General features: G+C 44.4%; 1 protein-coding gene across 1 annotated transcript in view; it reads right to left on the bottom strand.

Annotated features, from left to right (window-relative positions):
- The window catches only part of LOC138300331 (zona pellucida sperm-binding protein 2-like), a 358,889-nt gene that overhangs the window by 68,215 nt on the left and 266,430 nt on the right, over nucleotides 1-24,244 (bottom strand). Inside the window, exon 15 of the mRNA XM_069239568.1 lies at nucleotides 11,295-11,430. Within this exon, the coding sequence (XP_069095669.1) occupies nucleotides 11,295-11,430 (136 nt within the window). The remainder of the gene's footprint in view (nucleotides 1-11,294; nucleotides 11,431-24,244) is intronic.

The following is a 24,244-nucleotide window of genomic DNA, read 5'->3' on the forward strand; positions in this document are numbered from 1 at the left end:
ACAGCTCAGGCTACTTGTCTAGAACGTTTCTAGGGTAAACAGCAGGTGGCAGTCATTTCTCAACAAGCTTCGACCTATATCAACCAGGCTTGGGTTACAGGTACCCATAAGCACTATGCCTCAATTTGGAGAGTATGGGTTCAGTGGTGAGACGAAGGGCATTACGATCCTGCTGGGATGATGTCAGCCTGGTAATTAACTTCTTTTCTTCATTAGCAGCTTCAGATCTGGTTTATAGATCCATTAATTATCGATGTGCCATCTCCAAGGGACATCCCTCGACTGATTACACACTACTGCTCGCTTTTCAACAAGTGTGTCAACTCATGAGGTATTCACGTGTGCAAGCATCCTCAGGCCAGATTCTTCAATACAGGATGTTAAAGTCCAAAAACAGCTGTCAGCCAAACTATGTTGCTGGGTCTGATCTCTTGTACGAGTGTTCAATTTCTGGATCTCTGGCAGGATTTTCTCCCCAGACAGTGCTTCCTTTATCTCTAGGAGAACAAAATGTAATACGAAGATAGTGTCTTACCCAGCATTTCCCAATAATGCTAATTTGTGTGTATTGCAATGCCTTACACTGATAAAGCTGCTACCAGTGAATTTCGGGTTGAGCCTGAGGGATAGCTGCTCATTACCTTGCAAAAACCTTTCAGACTCATGGCAGTCACTACACTAGCTGGATGGATGTGTTGGCTGGAGCTGGTATTGACATTTCCATTTTTGCCACGCACTTGGCCCGAGAAACTATGGCCTCAAAATCCTTTCCCTTAAGCTTGTGCCTAGAGCATAATTTGAAAGCAGCAATCTGGTAATCTGAATCCACCATTAAGGCTTTTTACTGTAAACCAATTGTGGATGTGTAATCAGTGGTGGTAGCACACCTTTAAAGAAGAATAATTGGAGCCTCCGGTCTGGACATAGAATAAAAACATAGCTTACACAATAAGTATTTTCAATTCTATTAACACCGTGGAGAGGATTACCCTACCCGGACTGGATTCTGTTCCACTCACAAATGGGAGGTAAAAGTGTAAATCTAAAATTACTTCTGTGTTTGTATATTGAATTCCGACCCTGTATATGATCTTTATCTGTGATCATAACACCTATCATTCGTATATATGTTATGGCTTGTATTTCTGATTTCACAGGAAACTGTCAGAAACGCACATAAGGTTAACTGATTTTCCATCAGGATTCTAGAACTGGTGTTTTCCGGCACTTTGTGAAGACTGACTCTTCCTTAGTCTGTAGTGTATCAAGCTTCCCTGGAAAATGCAGTTGCTTTGAGCTCTGGTTGAGAGGGTTGGAGGAGCTCTTCAGTTTGGACATGGTTTGGTTCCAAAAGATGTTCTCATCCTTACAATTACAGCTCCATTTACAAGGAGTATTACAAAATGGAGGTGCAAGTTTTTATAAGACTATCTCATTGGTGATTGGAGCAAGTGATTGCTTATGGACTAGAGGTTGTATTGTAACTGGCTGCTGTTTATTATATGCAGTTAAGAAGCATAATAGTCACCCTCAGTTTCCTTAATAGAAGTGAAAATTATAATTGCATAAGCTAGAAAAAAAAAAAAAAAAAAAATGAATATCAGGTAGTAAACACTCCGGTCCCAGGAATGCGATAATGTGGAGAACTCCTCCTTGCAACACCAAGAAATTGGTTTGTTTTTTTAAGAACTCAGCAGCATCTCCAGCCTCGAGGCCTTTATGACAAAATGGTTGCTGCTGCCGATCCCGCCAATTCTGCCATTACGAATCTGAAGGCACCACATTACCAGAAGGTAGAGTCTAATTTTCCTACCTTAATGCAAGACCAATTCAGTGCATCACATCTCCTGCACAGCCTCAATGACCACTGACCAGCAGTATCAAACTTGCAGAATGCTCACCATGGTAGCATGCCTGACCCTAAGATGGTGCCTGAGAGGGTTCCGTTGTCATTAAACAAATCTAAATCTGGGTACAAAAAAAAGAAGCGAAAATAAACATCCCACTGATCCGCAATTGTATCTGTCACTCATTGAGGATTTTTCTAAATAAGGATAGATGTGCCGATTTGTGCCAGCCTGTCGATTTTGCTTGATCCCAAGATGGTGTTGGAAAGTTCATCAAGCGTGATGTCCGGACTTTCCTCCGGCCCACACTTGACTTCCATGGTCATCCCTTTGTCTAACACCAGACTATGTTAGTGAGGCAATCTGGGTTATAAAGTTGCATTGTTCAAAACCGCTTCAAATAACTAACTTTGAATCCTCACTTCCTACTACTAGCTGAGTAGTTCTGAGGCATATATGCTCAGGGGCATAATGGCCCAAACAGGTGTGCAAATATTGCCTGCGCAAGTGGCCTGTACTGTCTAAGTAGTGTCCAAGCAGCAAGACATGAGCCCCTAATCCAGCAACTTCTACGCAACAGCACTCATGCAGAGATATCAGATGCATTGGCCTGCGGCTTCCTACTTTCTCACCATCATCTTCTACACCAGCGAACGGCTTGCAACTACCATCTACCAACTAAATCATAGATCACCTGCTAGCTACAAACAGGAATTGCAGTGTATTTTGACTGCATTTTGTCCTCCCGAAGGGTGCCCACAGTCTCCAATGCTTACACCAAGACGGAAAACGATTCTGTAAAGCACTCTAAAGGTGACCACTTGGTTCCAGTGTCTCCTATAAAGGGGAAAGCAGACAGTGCAACAATGTAAACTATTTTAAAGAAGCTGGCTGATGTTCATGAGGGCAAACATCAGCAATATCACTGACAAACTCAGATGCAGAACAACGAATCAGCATCATGGAAGACATCCTCCAAAACAGAAGAAACTCAAATTACTCAGATCATCCACAAAGGGCCTCCATAAAGAGGTCACAGGGCTGGAAAACAGGAACCACAGGGGCAATCTGCATATCTTTGGCATCCCAGAGGACTTTGAGCCCTCGTCTCAAATTCCTAGAGAAGTGGCTTCCACAATCGCTGGCATAAACTTAAAGGATTTTGCATGCCTTCTCAAGCCAGCAAACAATTCCACAGCTTGTCAGATCGTCCACAAACTGCTCCACCTCCAACACAAGGAACTGATCCTCAACTACATGCGCAGCCATAACCATACTGTCTGGAACAGCCACAAAATATACATCTTGCAAGACTACTCCAAAGCAATCGTTGAGACAAGGAAAAGGCTTCCTGGCTCTGCGTCCTTACTTGAAGAAACTGAATCTCCAATTATCCTTTGATGGCCCAGCAAGATAGAGTACTAGTGAAGATTAAACACCACATCTTCACAGATGCAAAAGCCCTCTAATTATCAAGGCAGGACAACTCTATGGAAGCCCTACATTCAGGATCCAACAAATGTAAACTTTGACATTGTGGTTTTGTTACATGCAAGTGTCTCTTGTTGGCCCGAACATCATTTATTGACAGGTTGGATTGTTCCTTCTGTCTTTCTTGGTTCATTTTGACTAACATGATTATTTGTGACCTTGTTTGTGAATCTAGTCTAACTACAAGTTGATAGCTCAGCTATAGTTTGTACATGCTTGTCACTTCCACAGCTCACTCTCCTCTGCTTAACTGTTTAGGAGCTCTACCAGACACTCATTCTACATACCCTTACTTATGTGCTTACCGCACTGTTACACAGTGACCTACAAGGATGTTCCCATTGACCTATAAAATTGCCTTAGGATGTTCTCATAGGAAACTGCTCCTTATAGCCCAGCTTTCTTATGTACGATTAAGCTCACGTATAATACTGTTTTGATACTAAATCCTTCTAATAGTTTTTTTCAAAATTTTACTGTCTTACGGGTCTTGTGACCGTGGGCTGAAGTCTAGTTGTCATCTCCTATTTAGCTTTTGTGGGTGGGTGATTTTAGGCCCTTCTTGAAGTGTTTTTGCAGGCATTTTCTTTCAATTATATTTTCTTATATTTTGCTTCCACGGTGTTGTGAGAAGGTAGCCTCTTTCTAGCCTTGTTACCCCCACTTTTGGCCTGTTTGTGAGTGTATGTCAGGGTGTTTGTCACTGTTTTCACTGTCTCACTGGGATCCTGATAGCCAGGCCTCAGTGCTCATAGTGAAAACACTATGTTTTCAGTATGTTTGTTATGTGTCACTGGGACCCTGCTGGTCAGGACCCCAGTGCTCATAGGTTTGTGGCCTATATGTATGTGTCACTGGGACCCTGTCACACAGGGCCCCAGTGCTCATAGGTGTGCATGTATATGTTCCCTGTGTGGTGCCTAACTGTCTCACTGAGGCTCTGCTAACCAGAACCTCAGTGGTTATGCTCTCTCATTACTTTCAAATTGTCACTAACAGGCTAGTGACCAATTTTACCAATTTACATTGGCTTACTGGAACACCCTTATAATTCCCTAGTATATGGTACTGAGGTACCCAGGGTATTGGGGTTCCAGGAGATCCCTATGGGCTGCAGCATTTCTTTTGCCACCCATAGGGAGCTCTGACAATTCTTACACAGGCCTGCCACGGCAGCCTGAGTGAAATAACGTCCACGTTATTTCACAGCCATTTTACATTGCACTTAAGTAACTTATAAGTCACCTATATGTCTAACCTTTACCTGGTAAAGGTTAGGTGCAAAGTTACTTAGTGTGAGGGCACCCTGGCACTAGCCAAGGTGCCCCCACATTGTTCAGAGCCAATTCCCTGAACTTTGAGAGTGCGGGGACACCATTACACACGTGCACTACATATAGGTCACTACCTATATGTAGCTTCACAATGGTAACTCCGAATATGGCCATGTAACATGTCTATGATCATGGAATTGCCCCCTCTATGCCATCCTGGCATAGTTGGCACGATCCCATGATCCCAGTGGTCTGTAGCACAGACCCTGGTACTGCCAAACTGCCCTTCCTGGGGTTTCACTGCAGCTGCTGCCAACCCCTCAGACAGGCAGCTGCCCTCCTGGGGTCCAGCCAGGCCTGGCCCAGGATGGCAGAACAAAGAACTTCCTCTGAGAGAGGGTGTGACACCCTCTCCCTTTGGAAAATGGTGTGAAGGCAGGGGAGGAGTAGCCTCCCCCAGCCTCTGGAAATGCTTTGTTGGGCACAGAGGTGCCCAGTTCTGCATAAGCCAGTCTACACCGGTTCAGGGGACCCCTTAGCCCTGCTCTGGCGTGAAACTGGACAAAGGAAAGGGGAGTGACCACTCCCCTGACCTGCACCTCCCCTGGGAGGTGTCCAGAGCTCCTCCAGTGTGCTCCAGACCTCTGCCATCTTGGCAACAGAGGTGCTGCTGGCACACTGGACTGCTCTGAGTGGCCAGTGCCACCAGGTGACGTCAGAGACTCCTGCTGATAGGCTCCTTCAGGTGTTAGTAGCCTATCCTCTCTCCTAGGTAGCCAAACCCTCTTTTCTGGCTATTTAGGGTCTCTGTCTCTGGGGAAACTTCAGATAACGAATGCATGAGCTCAGCCGAGTTCCTCTGCATCTCTCTTCACCTTCTGATAAGGAAACGACCGCTGACCGCGCTGGAAGCCTGCAAACCTGCAACATAGTAGCAAAGACGACTACTGCAACTCTGTAACGCTGATCCTGCCGCCTTCTCGACTGTTTTCCTGCTTGTGCATGCTGTGGGGGTAGCCTGCCTCCTCTCTGCACCAGAAGCTCCGAAGAAATCTCCCGTGGGTCGACGGAATCTTCCCCCTGCAACCGCAGGCACCAAAAAGCTGCATCACCGGTCCCTTGGGTCTCCTCTCAGCACAACGAGCGAGGTCCCTCGAATCCAGCGACTCTGTCCGAGTGACCCCCACAGTCCAGTGACTCTTCAGCCCAAGTTTGGTGGAGGTAAGTCCTTGCCTCACCTCGCTGGGCTGCATTGCTGGGAACCGCGACTTTGCAGCTACTCCGGCCCCTGTGCACTTCCGGCAGAAATCCTTCGTGCACAGCCAAGCCTGGGTCCACGGCACTCTAACCTGCATTGCACGACTTTCTAAATTGGTCTCCGGCGACGTGGGACTCCTTTGTGCAACTTCGGCGAGCACCGTTTCACGCATCCTCATAGTGCCTGTTTCTGGCACTTCTCCGGGTGCTACCTGCTTTAATGAGGGCTCTTTGTCTTGCTCGACATCCCCTCTCTCTGCAGGTCCAATTTGCGACCTCCTGGTCCCTCCTGGGCCCCAGCAGCGTCCAAAAACGCCAAACACACAATTTGCGTGTAGCAAGGCTTGTTGGCGTCCTTCTGGCGGGAAAACACTTCTGCACGACTCTCCAAGGCGAGAGGGATCCGTCCACCAAAGGGGAAGTCTCTAGCCCTTTTTATTCCTGCAGAAACCTCAGCTTCTTCTGTCCAGTCGAAGCTTCTTTGCACCCGCAGCTGGCATTTCCTGGGCATCTGCCCATCTCCGACTTGCTTGTGACTTTTGGACTTGGTCCCCTTGTTCCACAGGTACCCTAGATTGGAAATCCACAGTTGTTGCATTGCTGGTTTGTGTCTTTCCTGCATTATTCCTCTAACACGACTACTTTGTCCTTAGGGGAACTTTAGTGCACTTTGCACTCACTTTTCAGGGTCTTGGGGAGGGTTATTTTTCTAACTCTCACTATTTTCTAATAGTCCCAGCGACCCTCTACAAGGTCACATAGGTTTGGGGTCCATTCGTGGTTCGCATTCCACTTTTGGAGTATATGGTTTGTGTTGCCCCTATCCCTATGTTTCCCCATTGCATTCTATTGTAACTATACATTGTTTGCACTGTTTTCTAAGACTATACTGCATATTTTTGCTATTGTGTATATATATCTTGTGTATATTTCCTATCCTCTCACTGAGGGTACACTCTAAGATACTTTGGCATATTGTCATAAAAATAAAGTACCTTTATTTTTAGTATAACTGTGTATTGTGTTTTCTTATGATATTGTGCATATGACACTAAGTGGTACTGTAGTAGCTTCACACGTCTCCTAGTTCAGCCTAAGCTGCTCTGCTAAGCTACCATTATCTATCAGCCTAAGCTGCTAGACAACCTATACACTAATAAGGGATAACTGGGTCTGGTGCAAGGTGCAAGTACCCCTTGGTACTCACTACAAGCCAGTCCAGCCTCCTACAGGTGTCTTCTTAGCTCATTCCCACTTTACAAGGACTGTGTAAGCGACATGTCGCTCATGATCATCAGATTTCAAGCTGAGTATGCACCAACTAATCTTGGTCAAAATTGTATGCTAAAGAACTGTCTCAGCTCTCCCACTTCAAGTGGATCTTGACATGCTGAACTCTGCCACGTTTTGAAGCGTATAATGGCTAACAACTTCGTTAAGCCTAAAAATAATGTTGCTGAATGTCAAGAGTCAAAGTCACCCAGTTAAGTATAAAAAAATTGAAAATGACCTGTTTAAGCAAAAGGCAAATCTTATACTACTGCAGGAAACTAACATTGGTCAAAAAGAAGTGACCTCGCTTAACAGGGATCAGTGAAGTCATGCTCACCCGCTACATAGAAAAAAATAACAAAAACAAATGGAGGTAATAACGATTGTTTCGAATAACTCAAACCTAACTTTAGTCTCACTCAGCTGATGATGCTGGTAGAATAACCTACACGAAACTCAGCCAGAATGGCAAATGCAGTCGGCATCTCAACCTCTACAGCCTGAACGCTGACTCTCCAGACTTCTTGGTCTGAGTACTACTCAGAAAAATATCCCTAACGATGAACTAATAGTGTGTGGAGATTTCAATCTACCCATTGATCTAGTTCTAGATTGACATCTAAATCCATACTTCATCCCTCCAAATCTCACAAAACCTTAATTGATCTCTGCCTCAGATTCCACCTGAAAGACTACTGGAGATTACAACACCCCAATACTAAAAACTACACCTATGCCTTTCTTCATATTCAAGAATTGACTATTTACTAATTTCGGGCACTCATACTCACCTAATGAGTCTTGATCTCAGACCATTCCTGTATATCACTAACAATCTGGGAGTTAATCAAACCAAAAAACAATGACGTTTTAACAATGAGTCAATTAAAGATGCTGCTCATAAATCACGCATCGAGAAGGCAATCCTTAACTATGTCAAAGAAAGCTCTTTCCCTCAACTTCAGACATGTACCTACTGGGAGGCATTAAAAGCAAAGTTAATAAAGGAACATTGCAAAATAAGCTCTCTGGAAAATGAAATGAAAAATCTTAAGAATCGCCATCTGTCTAATCTTGATACCAATACTCTCAATGAATAAACAATATGATTACAATAAATTACTAAGTGAAAAGGCAGGGGTCTGAATTAACAAATTCAACAGCCTAACACTCTGTGAGGCTAATAGAGCAGCAAAAATGTCGGCATCCTACCTGAAACACAAATAAAAACAGATTACCGCCATAAAAGAAACTGAATAATATTCATACTGATCCTCAAAATATTCTAGAAATATTTTAGAAATCTTTACCATGATGACTCTCAGACCTTATTTGAACCCTGCAGGTCCTACCTAGAGAAGCTTGAGCTTTCCCCAACTATCTTGCATACAGAAACTCAACTCCAATATTTACAGACAAAATATTGTTCGCAATAAAATCCCTCAAGACTAACAGGGCCCCAGGACTGGACAGCTTTACAGCAAACGTTTATAAGACGTTTGCTTCCTCGTTACTGGACCTCTTTCACCACTTTGCTGACTAGTGCCACCTCGGGATCAGCTAGTGAAGCTACTATAGTTGTAATCCCCAAAGACAGCAAAGAACCCAGTGTAGCAAAAATAGAACAGACCAATCTCCCTAATTAATTTAGATGCCAGAGTCTTATTTAACATCTAGAGCCTCATGAAAGGTCGAAAGTCAATAACTGATTGCTTTGTCAAACTAGAAAGAGCAAAAGCATGGACCTCTGAAAATGCAGATATTACACTAGATGCTGAAAAAGCATTCAATAAGGTTTCTTGGGTCTTTCTTAATCAAACCTTAGCAAAATTCAACCTCGGAGGAAACAAACAGGTGATGGCCTTTTACAGTAATCCCAGCGCTAGGGTGAGAGCAGGTGGTTTTCTCTCTACAGCTTCCAAATTAGGGAAGCGTGCCAGACAGGGATGCCCTCTCCCCTTTGTTTATCCTTTCCTTAGAATTGCTTTTCTATAATATCCAGAATAACTCCATATCGCATGTCACTTTCAAGGTCAACAGTGAAGGTGGCAGCATGTGCAGATGTTATTTTGATTATGACAAAGCTCACCCATCCATTGAATCTCTTTAATACTATCAAGAATTATGCTAGGGTTGTGGAATATACTCAAAGAAAAGTCCGAAGTGAAGGGGCTGAATAACATCTGCTCCAAAGAAATCATAGGAGATCATGGCATGGCAGACTGGTTATTTGAAATATGTAGGTACAGAATTTGGCACAGACCTAATAGATACACTGCAGCACAATGAGAAATTAACCCTGCAGAAAGTCCAAAATCTTCTTGAAAGCTGGAACTCTAAATTCACCACAAAGCAGGGACCTATTGAAACTCCAAAAATGATGATTACAATGATGATTACACAAATGGTAAACTACTGTATATCTAGGATCTCCCTCTGATGACTTCTACGTAGTCTAGATATACTCTTAAACACCTTTACCTGACAAAACACCCAAGAATCTTGATTAAAAAACTGCCTCCCTATTCTCCTTGGTGGAGTAAACCTCAAATTTCAGGTCATACCAAACAGCCTGTACGGCAAACAGGGCTCTGTGTGGTTTCATTCCCCACCAGAGTACACTCCTGCCTGGTTTCGAGAAGAGAGCACTTTGAGGATTATCACCCCATCATGTTACTCGCCACCAAACAAACCGTCCCTTACAGCCAGACACATCTTCCAAACTACCAAACAGGCCTTGTTAAAACCCTAGCGGTTTCGATTAGGTGCTCTAACCTAGTTTCCTTACACAACTCATATTTAAGATTCAAGGTGCTCGGATTAATTGGATGACAGTCTAAGGGGATCCACTTTTTAGCTCAATTGGGCCCGAAACCCACTTTCCTACACCAAATTGCAGATTCAACTTAACCTTGACAACAGACTTATGATTTTCCTAAAGTCCAGTGTATCCAAGACCAATCCTCTATCAGGAACCCTCCATTCCTAGGCGGATTGTTGCCAGACAGACACCAGGTCTCAAGGAGCTATATACTACTACAACCAGCCTCTTCTCACCTAAATCGAGGCATACTTGAGAAATGGGTCCTAAAAATACTACCTTAACCTAAGAACATTGGATACTGATTTGAAAATCGTTTTTCTTCCATAAAGTCATACCTGCAATCTTTCAAACCAAGTTTGGGCTCCTGCATAGAATTTTTGGGACCCATTCTCTCGCCTCCATAAAGTTGGTCTGACCGATGAGCTGGCTTTTTGGAATGGAGATATACTACATTTATTCTTTTATTGCACCACAGTTGTATCATTTTAGGATTACGTTTTCAGGTTCCTCCCCTCATTATTTGGTTCCTGGACTAAACGCAGGCTCCAGACTATCATTATGGGATTTCTCGACCACAGCTCAAAATCCCAAACCAGCACCCTACGGTTAGACATTCTATTAATAGCAGATTGTAGGTCCATCCTTTCCAATTGGAAAAACACTGCATCCACCTCCTTTAGATCCTGGCTGAGCTGGATTACACATATAAGGGGCACAGATAACTTTGCCTTATAACACTTCCCCCGGGAAAACACAACATATACTGATATGGAGTAAACTTGATACTCACCCATTAATAAACCCTCATAAGTTCCCAACACCAAGAAACTCCTATCTTTCCCTCACCTGCCAACTAAGCTTCCCTTTACCTCAGCGGTCTCCAAAATACACAGCAGGTGTCCATTCCGGGGGACTCTGCGACATTTGTACGACAGTAAACCTTGATTTGTGCATACTGTTACAGGTATTACTTGTACATAATGCCTCTTGTTCCTCTCCTTGTAACCCTGATACATTTTTACATTTGTTATATGTATATCTGTATTCCTTACAGGTGTCGTACTGCTCTCTTACCAGATCATACTATGTTTTGGAAGCATACACTGTTACAGTCCTCTCCGACTATCAGTGATCACTGTAATTTTATATCTAATTTCTACCTCCCCCCCCCCCCCCCCCCCCGTGAACTGCTGAGCTTTATCAGACCACTCATGCAAGTATGTTTGCCTTTTATTTCCTTTCCTCAGTTTTACATTGAATTATGTTAATATGCTTTTATAGCAACATTCCAATTTAAAAACTGTTTAAATAAAAATAAAGAAAACATACCAGGCTTGCAAGTCGAGCATTTCCTGACACAAATGCAAATGTTTTCACTTCAAATCTCTTTCTGTGGGTTGGATATTGCACTTGGCGATCAACAAAATGGAGAACTGTTTTGTAATTGTCATGTTGGTAGCCACACCTGAAGAAAAAACAAAGTAAAGCTCCAGCTCTCAGCAACGTTCAGAAACCATGGGCAAGAGCAATCTGTTCTACTTCAATCCTGCTAGCCAAAAGCCCTGTGCAGATATTTAGGGCAGTATGTTTGACAATATTAATTCACATTACACAATTGATACCGTGGTCAGTTGTATACAGCACACGTCAAACCTCTACAACAAATCTCCTCTGGAACGTGGAACAAATACAATAAGATACAATTAGTAAGGCAAAGCTCACCTAATTCTCAAACAGGTGCGAGTCATTGATACATCACTTCGTACTAAGAATCCTAAAGACCCCTTATTTATACTGGTGGTAAATTTTGGTTAAATTAAGCTTTCCAAACTACAGAAATGAAACCTACAAATAACTAGATTCATAACACAATTACCCCAATACTTAATCTGTCCTGTGGAATAATTTGTCTAAATCTGCCAGGCCTACCTCACCACCTTAACCAGTACTTAGTCTTTCAAGACCCTATAAGTGTATACATCTGTCTGGTAAAAAAAAGTGTCCCCATATTTCCTCTACTATGGACAGTGGGTATTCATTTTCTATAAATGTTCACATCCTCGTTGGTCAACCCATTACTTATGTCATTTGGCCTTCCCTGGAAGGTCCTTGGACTGCCATTACCAACGAATACATAAAGTAGCAACTGACAGGGCAGCAGCAAGCCATCTGCGGTCGGGGGAAGTCGTGCCCCCATGCAGGTGTCTTCATGTACTGTGGAGCAGCAGACCAAAGAATGTGTGTGAGAAGTCTCAACCCTCCCATAGTGTTTTGGAGCTGAGAATAAACTGGCAATGACTTGTCCACAACAACATGTGTTAAAACTTGGAGAATACGTTCAGTCTTGCATTGCATAGCTCTGCTTCTCGGTATCCCCTAAACCATCCATTCTTCTGTTTAATCGGTACTTTCCATTGACGCAGCCGTTCTGTAGAACCAAGAATAGTGAATCGATAAAGATCCAACTAGACCGAGGATTACCCTTCTCCATTGCTCCGTCTTTGACGAAAGCACAAGTTATGGCTGGGGGGGGAGGGGGGGAGGAAGAGGGCTTAAAAACATATGGGTTTGAACTTGCAGCAGAACTCAAGCAGGTGGTTAATTGGAGGTACCAAATTTTCTTGTCAGGTACTTCGAATTCAATCTTAATGACTGAAAATGTTTCGAGGATACAGTTGAATAGTAGATTTGCATACTCCAGATGCTACCCACCTGTTCCAGTAAATCAAACTTCCTTTTCTTATTTTGGCAATTTAAGTAATCTACGCATTGCTATCCAGTTAGGTTTCATCAATTTCAATACTGCTAATGGCTTCAGCCTCTCCATATGGAATGCCTAGCATGTCCTGTGCTCGTGTTAGGCATTTTCCATTGGTCGCCCATGCTAAAGGGTGAGTGTATGGACCAGGTTATAACTAATTTGAGGCATTCGTATACCCTCCACTTGTGTCCTGTCTGCCTGCTGCCGCCAGCTGCTGTATGGCCAGGAAGAACAATGGGGATAGAGGGCAGGGGCACGGCCTGGAGGAACACTGGGGACAGCGAGCAGCCCTTCCCGGTAACCTTTATAACCTGGAAATCATCTGCTAAAAACCTCCCACAACTGATTTTATCAACTAGGGGTTGATGCAGTGGTTGGGCTCCTCAAACACTACCCTGTTTCAAAGTTAGACAATACTCGAACACGTACCTGTGTTTGATGCGATCAAAAGCCTTTTCTTTGTCAATGAAAGGGCTATTTTGGGTGCACAACAATCCACACCGGTCAGAGGATAAGTCACAAAATTCTCATTATCACAGGAGGCCTATCCTGAGACAAAACCAAACTGGGTTGTATGTGGTGAGCAATGACATTACTCAGTCTTTTTTCTAAGAGTTTGTCAAAATCTTAACATCCGCATTTAAGTGAATTGTTTTTGTCTGCTCGAGCACAGTCGGGGATCTTTCCCCACTTTGCGGACCAGAGTGATGCAAGCGCTGATGGAAAATGGACAATAAGTCTCCTTTCTGCCCTATGCCCTCTTTGCTCAAAGCTACCCCTTAAATGCGCATCAAGTACAAGACTGGTTCAAAAGGGCTGGAATTTAGCCCAAATAGTGGCACTAATGCAGTCATTGGGATCCAAGGTTTCTTTACATTTGGAAAAGCTCGTCATTCCCACAAAGTGCACCTTCGTGGGGTTTATTCCAAGAACTCTGCAGTGCAAGACTATAGGTTAGCTACACATAGCTTCAGTATTTGTGAGTGGGTTTCTAAACATTTTATGCCAGTTTTTACCTTTGTTTCCCAGCACCAAGAATGGTATAGTGGGAACAGGACCACCAATAGCACTGGCAGTCATGTTTAGGCACTCAGGAAGACAATTCATTATCCTGCCTCCCTGAGGGTTTCTAGCACACCGGTGGTCACTTGCACACAAAGCACAGACTCCGGGCGCAGAGGAGCCACCATTTTATGCAACACTCTCCTCATCCTTCATGGGACACCATCGAACAGGGGCCATTGTGTCCAATTCAGACAATCAATGTGACATAGCTAATATAGCAAGCATCATGGGTAAGGCTGCAAATGCACTTTAGGTTCTTGTTGGAAGTGGTCCTTTTTGCAAGGTTATCCCCAAACTTATTCTATCCCTCTGGCCTTCTGTTTTTGAAGGTGTGATGCACTTTATTTTTGCTGGCTTTAGGACTCTGGACACTTTGGGAGCACCTGCACTTTGGCACTGCAGCAGTCTAAATTGTACTGGTGAATGGTTTGTCCATGACCGGCCTATTTGATTTACTAATAATTCCTCAATAAAGTGTACTGTGCACCCAGGGCCTGTAAATCAAATACGTCTAGTGGGCCTGCAGCACTGATTGCGCCACTCATATGGGTAGCCCTGTAAACATGTCTCAGATCTGCTATTGTAGTGCTTGTGTGAGCAGTCTTAAACTGCCATGTCAACTTGCCAAGTGTACCCACTTGCCAGGACCAAACCTTCTGTTTCCTATAGTTATGTCACCCCGAAGGCAGTGCTATGGGCAGGGTGCAGGGAATTGCAAAGGTAGGACATGTACTAGTGTGTTTTACATGTCCCCATAGTGAAATAGTGGTAAAATCATTTTTCACTATTGCAAGGAATATCTCTCCCATAGGATAACATGGGAATTACCTTGAAATGTGTCTTAAGTGTAATTTCCCACTGGGAGCTCTGAACTCACAATATATCTTTTGGTGAAGTTTTTTATTTTACATTTGAAAGTGCTGCTTTTAGAAAGTGGCCATTTTCTTGCTCAACTATTCTGTGCCTCCTACTGTCTGAAAAGACACACCTGCATCATGATTACAGTTGGGCTGGTTGTGCATTCATTCTAAACAGTCACACAAAGGGAGCTGAGGTGTGCCTTGCATATCTTGATGGCCCATCAACAGGCTGATGGGTCTTCCTGAGCTAGAGTGGTGGACGGAGCTGACACTTGCACTTGAATAGGGCTGTGACTGTCCTTCTACAAAACAGACTTAAAACCCCCAGGAGTGTCTGGGGCCATGGCAGGGTTGTGTGCGCTACAAAGACTTCTCCTTGAAGTTTGCCTACTTCAAAGACAGAAATGGGTATAAGTATTGGACCTCTGACACCACACAGAGCACTTCTGGACTGAGGACAGTCTGGCAGGAAGAGCAGGATGATGTAGGAGGGACTGCCATTCTGTCGGTTTTGTTGTGCTGTCCTGGGAGTGAAAGGACTAGACTTTGATTTCTACATCCTGCTTTCCAAGGTTCTCCGGGGGCTTGGATGGAGCTTGCCTTCTGTTAAGAAGTCTCAGGGGCATCAAAGACTTCATATGCCAGCACCCGGGCTCTCTTGCCGAGTCCTGACTTGCCATGTAATGCCAAACCCAGTTCCTGGGGCCTTGGGAAGGAGTTCTGTTGCAACAAGGAAGAAACTAGTGTCAACATTTAGAACTTTGGAACTGGTGCCGTTCTGACCCCGCCCCATGTACCGGAGTGGCAGTCACCGTCTGAACTACAATGCAGTCCCAAGGCTGCCAGAGTACTTCCGAAGTCCTGCCACAGTGTGATTACAGAGTGCTGTGTCACCAATGTCTGTGGCACCAGACTTCGCTGCATCATCTGTGGCGTGATCACAACACTGAAGTCAACGCCTCACGTTTTTCACTTGCTGGATTCATCGACCCCGCCTTGTCGTAAAGAACCAATGCCTCATCGCCAAAGCCGCATCGACTCACCTGCAACCATGATGAACCAACGCCTCATATCCTCTGCCTAGCAGTAAGGAGCTGATGCATCGCCTCCCCAGTGGCAGTAAGCAACAGACACCGCACCAGCTCCAGCAACACCTCACCAGCTCCAGCAACACCTCACCAGCTCCATGCATGTCTTTGTTTCTTTATCATTTTCCAAGTTCTATACGTCTCCGTGGCCGACTGCCCTCCCTCACGGGTAGCACCAGACTGTTGGAAGCAGCTCAGTCAAGTCGTTGTGGTAGGACCAATTGGAGGTATTGTGTTTCTAAGCACTATACTACACTTAATCTTTCAAAATTCCCATCTTTACTTTTGTACGTTGGATTTCTGTTTTGGTCTTGTTTTACTCAGATAAAAAAATTGTCTGTGCATCTACAGGTTTATGCGTGTATGGATGGAGATTACATATATACACATATATATATACATATATATACACACATATATATATATACATATATATACACACATATATATACTCATATATACACACATATATACACACATATATATACACATATATATACACACATACACACATACACACATACACACAAATACTTTACACATTGCCCGAGATAAGCCAGACTTGATAGTGCCAAGCTACCAGAGCTGGGATTATTTTAACTGTGTGACTCCCTTACCCTGACTAGAGTGAGGGCCCTACTTGAACAGGGTGCAAACCACTGCCAACTAGAGACCACATTTCTAACAGTTATCAACCCACTATACTCAGTCACATTCTGTGAGACAACAGGGCTGATTGAAGAGCCCCCCTGACTTTGCCACCACTTGTCACTTTTTGCTGGTGTTTTCCCGACTCTAATGGTACTCTGGGTACTGCTAACCAGTCCCAGGGACTGTGCTTTGTGTAAAATCAGTATGCATGTTAGGCTAATTATAATGGCTAAGTCAACCTACCTATAAGTCCCTATTAGATGGTAGGGCATGTAGGTTTAGGGACCCCAGCATAGGTGGTGCCCCATAGGGGTACTGCTGAGGTGCCCAGTGTCATTCTAAAGGCAAGCCTGCCTTGCTAGCTGCTTTTACATTAAAGTTACATGCAAATGCGAATTTTGAATTAAAAGTACTTCCAAAGTCAAACTACCTACGAGTCACCCCTAAGGTGTGCCCTAGGTGCCCCTAGTGCCGGGTGCCATCTAGCTATAAGCAGGGACCTTATAAAAATAGTTTAAGCCCTGGTAAGGTAAAACATCCAAATTAGTTTCTCTCATTGTAGTGAATGGCCTTCATAGGCTAGAATGGGGAAACTTTATTCTAATGTTAAAAGTCCCCTTAAGTAACATACCACAAGTTTGTTATCAAATAATTGTTATAATAAATCCCACAACTTCCAGTTGTGGGATTTAATATATCTTGTTCATGTAAGGAGTTTTAAACTTTACCTGAAAAGTTGCCAACTTCAGCCCTGCAGTGTTTTAGCTGCCTTGCTCTGATTGGCCAGCCTCTGGCAGCCTGGCCAGGTTGCCTGGATTATGTGTGAAGTGGCCTGGCTCAACACAGATATGCCGGTTTGGGGGGGGGGGGGGGGGGGGTTGGGGGCCAGAGATCTCCCCATAGCAGATGGGGAAGCAGAAAGGGGGGAGGGCTGCCAAACTGGTCTTCAAAGGCAGGTAAGGACATTTGGAGCAACCCAGTAACACCCTCACATCCTGCAAACCCAGACAATTAGGTGTCCCCTTGATTAGATTAGGAGAGGGGTGTGTTTAGGACTTTTTAGCCACACCAGTGGGTGGGCTCAGCCAGATGTAACCTCCAAAAATCACTTTCAGCCATGATGGGTTTTTGAGGACTGTTGCTCCCAGAGATTGATTTTTGCCACACTTCCCAGGAAGCGGTTATCACGGGGGGGGGGGAGAGGGAATGACCCTGCCCACGATTGGAGAACCAAGACCCCCCTGTTTTTCACCCAGGAGCAAGGATACAACTGGCAGACCTGAACCCACACCTCAGATCCCTATCAGATTCCAACAAGGATGAACTACTGAAAAACTGCCCTGCTGTACCCCTGACCTGCACTCTGGAGGACTGCACCAGCTGCACGCTTGGGCTTTACGACAAGGACTTTGCCTGGCTTCAACTGGTTCATGAAGGGACTCCATGTTTGCTACAGGTGAAAACTTGCTAACCAGAGTCCCCTGCACAAACTCCTGAAGAAAACAACCAGCTGACCACTGCCCAGTGGCCAAAAAGGAGTGTGCCAGGTGCATTCTGGTAGTTATAGTCCACAGCCTCAAGGAGCTTCTGGAACCTTGGGGTGAGCTGTGGACCTCAAAAGGCCCTTAAAGGAACATCTGGAAAATCCAAAAGTTGAAAACCTTTGGAAAAAAGCTCGATAACGAGACCAACTCACCGCGGCAACTCTAGTCGGCTTGCCTCAACTGCAACCTGGCCTGACTTGCAGGTTCGTCCCGGTGAAGAAAATCTCTGGAAAAGTGACTAAGTCTAAATGTAGGAGGTTGACCGGGACCTCCCAGACAGTGTACCCGAAGAGGGCTCCAAGGGTGTGGGATCAAGATCCGGGTTTCCCCGGTCGAAGGATTTTCACCTTGAAAAAAACGACTACGTCCGAAGGTAACAAATTTCCGAGGGCTCCTGCGACACGTATCCAAGGAAGAGTTCCAGGAGGTCGGATTGGACTGGTGACTTGGTCCCGCTGAAGAAAATCTCCAGAAAAATGACTAAATCCTAAGGTAAACTTTTGACCAAGACCTCCCGCGGACTGTAGCTGGGCCGGGCTCCATCGCAGTCGGCCTTAAACTTTGCTCCGGTCGAGGTGCTTTGTTTCTATGCGCTAGAAAGTATTAATTCTTTAAAAGTTCGTATCTCAGGTTCCCCCTATCTGATTTTATTCGTTTTGGTGTCATTTTAAAGAAAAATATAACAATCTGATAACTGGTGTTGGATTTTTATTGTGTTACTTATTTACCTTTTTGTGATTTTTTTTAAATGCTTTACCCATATGTCTCCCAAGTTAAGCCTGGTTTCTCGTTGCCAGGCTACCATGGGTTGAGCCGAGTTAAATTTTTTGAGACCTTAGTGGAGGTTAGTGGCCTGTTGCTAAGTGTAGGTACTTACCTGCCCTTACCAATAACCCATTTTCCAACAATGTCACAATCAGTAGGTTCACCCAATTCACTCAAGAGCCACTTTGATTGGATTTCTAACCCATTTTTGCAAGCTCTGTGCACCAACACAAATTATAAATCCAATTGAACTGTGACCTGTACACAACCCACAAAGAAAAACTACCTGGGTGATATTTTCTGGTCGTGATTATTCCCTCTAGATGAGTTTAGGGACTCCGAACTCCAAATCCTCCTTCACAATAACTAACTCACTGAAACACTAAGTGGCAGGTGACAGAACTTTAAAATGTTTATTTCTAAAACCCAAGTCTAATGCATAAAGAATGTATGGTAACCACACAGAATAGGAAAATGAATGCATGACATGCCTCGCGAATAGGATATGAACAGTTCTAACGTGGTTAGTTTGTTCCTTGCATCCTAATACCCTATTGCTACAGGTATGTGATATGCTACCATTTTGCAGAAGGAGAAAATAGGCCTATAAATCAAGTTTAATATGAATTGCATAGCATACCGTTCTCAGTGAGAACTATCTTTTTAGCCACTGGCTATCACAGCCCTTGCCTGGGAATGATAAGCAATGCTAAGCCAAAGGCCACAACTCCGTGCCACTTTGAACAGGTCTCACCTCCAGGGCTGGTTTGCAACACACAAAACTGACCTCTGGCCTGACAGTTCTGCCACAAAGCCTCTCCAAACTATGGCCAATTACAGTGGCATTTAGAACACAATCACTGATTATCTCCTATTCATAAGTCAGTGACACTGAAGCCGCAAGACCAAATAAGTATGGGGATAATGGAGTCATCTTGATTCGCATATTGACATTTCATTCTCCATATTAACACAACATTAACTATATTAAACAATAAAGATATGTCAGCATGGATAGGAGACAGACATGATGCTAATACGTTTCTGCATGTCTAAGCGTCACACAATAACAGAAAGATAAAAAGAATTAGCAGATGATCACATGATAAAAATGAAAGGTTTAGAAGAGCCCCGTTACAGTTTACTATATCCCCAGACTTAATTGCAATAGCTGTGTTTAAAAGACAGCAACAGGATTACAAAACACATACTACTCCTATTTAAAAGGATAAAACACTGGTATAGTATAATGAATAAAAATCTGGCATCGAATGGCAAAAAAACATTGCCTAAAATATTGCCTTAGCTACAACATATAATATGCATGTGTTAAAAATTTTTTTAAAAAAAGGGTAACGTGTATACAACCAATACTAAGCTGGGCGAAAAATAAAAAGTAAAAATAGATGAGGAAAACAATGTGTACAAATTGACTTTTTGGCACACGATTCAGCATTTCGTTTCGGAAAGGCAGGAACAGACTATCCCATTTACGCAGAGGGCACTGTTTGAACTCAGTTCACCCCTCCCCAAAGTTGATGGGGGTCATATAGTCAGCATAATATTCAGAAGTCTTCGAAGACAAGACACCTGGAATGGCACAAGTATATTCCTTGTGCTGCTTTGGTCTTTGATTTAGAAGGATATGATCAGGGAGATGACTATATGCGCTGGAATATCTCTTGTAGACCTAGAGAATCTAAATAAAGCCTTGTTAGAGTAATGCATTTGCACAGGTTTTTGTATGGTACGCAGAACAGCCTGTAAGTCCAAAGTTCCTGACGCTGAGGTTAAGAGACCTCTTTCAGCATTAAAATGGCAACAACCTTATTCAATTTATCAAGGTGCATATTACCTGTCTCATTTATGGGCCTACAATATTTTCAAACAGACTTTTAGAAAGATGGTACAAGGTTACTCTTAACTGTATCTGAAATCATAAAATGTTGCAGTTTGCCTTGGCTCATTCAGCAACAGGAAGTGCCTGCAGTTATTAAACAGGACCCATTGTTGATGATTGTAAGTTAGTTGATGCCCCCGTTTTATCCGTCCAGTACATCATACAATTTAATCCTGGCTCAAAAGGGATACAGACTCAATGCAGAGTGATGGTACTACACAGGAGGTGAGTGACCTAGAGGATTTGAAAAGCCAGCTGTGTGTATGAAACGAGGATTGACTTGTATAACAGGCAAATTTACACTGTAACCACTACATGTGGTGAAGGAAAGTGCTGTGCATTTTTTTGTATTACCAACATAAGGACGTAAGTTTCTGGCATTCAGGAAAATTAGTTTGTTCTGTGCAATTACATTTCTTCATGCTGAAGCCACATAATACATATTTTCTGCTACAGAAAGAGGGATATTGCATTTCTTAAATACTAAATGGTGTATAGGTGGCTTCTTTTTTAGCCATAATTATTTTGTATTGAGGTCAGATTATAGAGTTCCAAAATGGCACTTTTATTGATGAGCTGCCAAGATACATTACCAGATTGCAGCATTTGTAGCTCCCAATTTAGCTCAACTGAGCTTGTCCATGTTGTGGAGGTTTCAAATCTTTTAGAAAATAAAGGAAAGAGGAGTGCCTTTTAGAATACACTTTTTGGAGAGGGTTTGTATACCATTAGCAATTACTTTAATTGTGGCTTGTATAATTTTGTCAATTTTGTGAATTCTTCCAGCAGTTTCTTTTTGCGAGTATCTTTGTATTTGACAACATAACTGCAACTATGAAGCGTTTTTCTTTATCTGGATGTTGACCCAGGAGGAAATCGCTGAAATGCGCTGTTTTACTAATGGTGGACAGACAGTTATACAGCTGTGAGGCTGGAATGTGCTGAACATCATTGGCACAGCTTACTCACACTGCATGTAGTTTACACATGAACATTTAGTGTACCTGTGGTCTGGGCAATTAGCTACAGGACCAGGAGCTTTGGAAAGAAATCAGTTCATGCATACATCAATATTGATTGGCCACAGAGCTATCCCTTTAGGGTGTAGCATAGTCAAATGCTATGTACCATTCTGCATCACTGGATTTAGCTAGGACTAAGGTTTAGAATTCATTTCCATTCAGGACATTGGGTCACATTGACTTTTGGAATTGAGGCTATCTGAAATCTTTAATAGAACTAACTTCTAGACATACAGTTTGGACAGTTTTGTTTGATAGCATTTTTTTGTTTGGAATAAAGCATGCTCTAAATAACGTTTCTGTGGCTTGAATATGCCAAACTACGGTTCCTTGAGTACTCTTTTCTTCAATATTTTCTTTCCAATATTCATAACCTTGTATTCTAAGTTTTTAAACAAATTTAAAGAAATAGATCACTTTAGTTCTCATTTTCTTAATGTTTCTTTCTTCTTTCTATAAGAAATATAGGGCTGTTGGATTTGTTCTGTCGATGCCATTCAAGTAAGGGAAATTCTATTTGAAATTTGAGTGGCGATATATGGGTAAGATCCAGCAACACTTCCTCTGCTTACAAATGTGTTTCTCTGAGTGGGTTGGTTATATGTGTGTAATGATGACCAAAGTGGTGGAAACAAAGATTATTCATAATTGTCCACTTTTTAATAAGCATCCTGATTGTCCAATGTGGTGTAGGTCAGGAAGCCCTTCAACATGCTTTAAAATGTTTCATGTCCCATTGATCATAAAATGAAATAGATATAGTATCAAGAGTACTTATTAAGACATAGGGAATCTGTAGGATCTCAGTCTATCCCATGATCTCAATCAATCAATCACTGCATTTGTAAAGCGCGCTACATACCCGCGAGGGTCTCAAGGCGCTGGGGAGGGGGGGTGCTACTGGTCGAAGAGCCAGGTCTTGAGGAGTCTTCTGAAGGCCAGCAGGTCCTGGGTCTGTCGTAGGATGGTGGGGAGAGTGTTCCAGGTCTTGGCGGCGAGGTAGGAGAAGGATCTGCTGGCGGCGGTGGTTTTTCGGATGCGGGGGTCTGTGGCGAGGGTGAGGTTGGCTGAGCCGAGGCTTCGGGTGGGGGTGTGGAAGCTGAGTCGATTGTTGAGGTAGGTGGGTCCGGTGTGCAGGGCTTTGTGTGCGTGGATCAGGAGCTTGAAGGTGATCCTTTTGTTGATGGGGAGCCAGTGCAGGCCTCTCAGGTGGAGTGTGATGCGGCTGCGGCGGGGGACATTGAGGATGAGTCGGGCCGAGGCATTCTGGATGCGTTGGAGTCGTCTCAGGAGCTTGTTTGTAATTCCTGAGTAGAGGGCGTTCCTGTAGTAGAGTCTGTTTGTGATGAGGGCCTGGGTAAAAGTTTCTCGTGTCGAGGGGGATCCATTTGAAGATCCTGCGGAGCATACGGAGGGTGTTGAAGCAGGACGCGGAGACGGCGTTGACTTGCCTGGTCATGGAGAGAGTGGAGTCGAGGATGACCCCCAGGTTGCGTGCGTGGTCCGTGGGTTCCGGGGCTGTGCCTAGTGACGTGGGCCACCAAGAGTCGTCCTAGGCTGATGGGGTGGGTCCGAGAATGAGGACCTCCGTCTTGTCTGAGTTCAGCTTTAGTCTGCTGTCCTTCATCCAGTTCGCTACAGCCTTCATTCCTCGGTGGAGGTTAGCTTTGGCGGTGTGGGGATCTTTGGTGAGGGATATGATCAGCTGGGTGTCGTCGGCGTAGGAGATGTTGAGGTTGTGTTGTCGTGCGACGTGGGCGAGGGGGGGGCATGTAGATATTAAACAGTGTCTAGCTGAGGGAGGATCCCTGTGGGATGCCGCACATCTCAGTGGTTTTAGAGCGGAAGGGTGGGAGGCGGGCGCTCTGGGTTCTGCCAGAGAGGAAGGATGTGGCCCAGGCCAGGGCCTTCTCTTGGATACTGGCGTCATGGAGGCGTGCGGATAGGGTGCGGTGGCAGACCATGTCAAAGGCTGCTGATAGGTCCAGGAGGATGAGGGTGGCTGTTTCTCCTTTGTCCATCAGGGTCCGGATGTCGTCAGTGGCGGCGAGGAGGGCGGTCTCGGTGCTGTGGTTACTGCGAAAACCGGATTGGGAAGGGTCCAGGATGTTGTTGACTTCGAGGTAGCGGGTCAGCTGTTTGTTGACAATCTTCTCGGTCACTTTTGCCGGGAAAGGGAGCAGGGAGATGGGCCGGAAGTTCTTGAGGTCCTTGGGGTCCGCATTAGGCTTTTTCAGAAGGGCGTTGATCTCGGCGTGCTTCCAGCTTTCTGGGAAGGTTGCTGTCTCGAAGGAACAGTTGATTATTTCTGGAGGTGGGGTGCGATGGCTGCGCTGGCTTTGTTGAAGACGTGGTGAGGGCAGGGGTCCGATGGGGATCCGGAGTGGATGCCGTTCATGGTTTTGATGGGGTCTTCATCGCTGACGCTGGACCAGACGGTCAGGCGACTGGTGTGAGTGGTAGTCGCAGGGGTGGTGGACTCTGGTGGGTGTGGGGGGGGCGGTTAGTCGGGGTTGGAGCTGTCATGGATGTCTGTGATCTTGCAGTGGAAGAAGGTGGCCAGGGAGTCGCACAGGTCTTGAGATGGCGGGATGTCACGGGTGATGGAGCTGGGGTTGGAGAG

This window comes from Pleurodeles waltl, chromosome 6, assembly GCF_031143425.1.
Source record: "Pleurodeles waltl isolate 20211129_DDA chromosome 6, aPleWal1.hap1.20221129, whole genome shotgun sequence".
Taxonomy (NCBI): Eukaryota; Metazoa; Chordata; class Amphibia; order Caudata; family Salamandridae; genus Pleurodeles; species Pleurodeles waltl.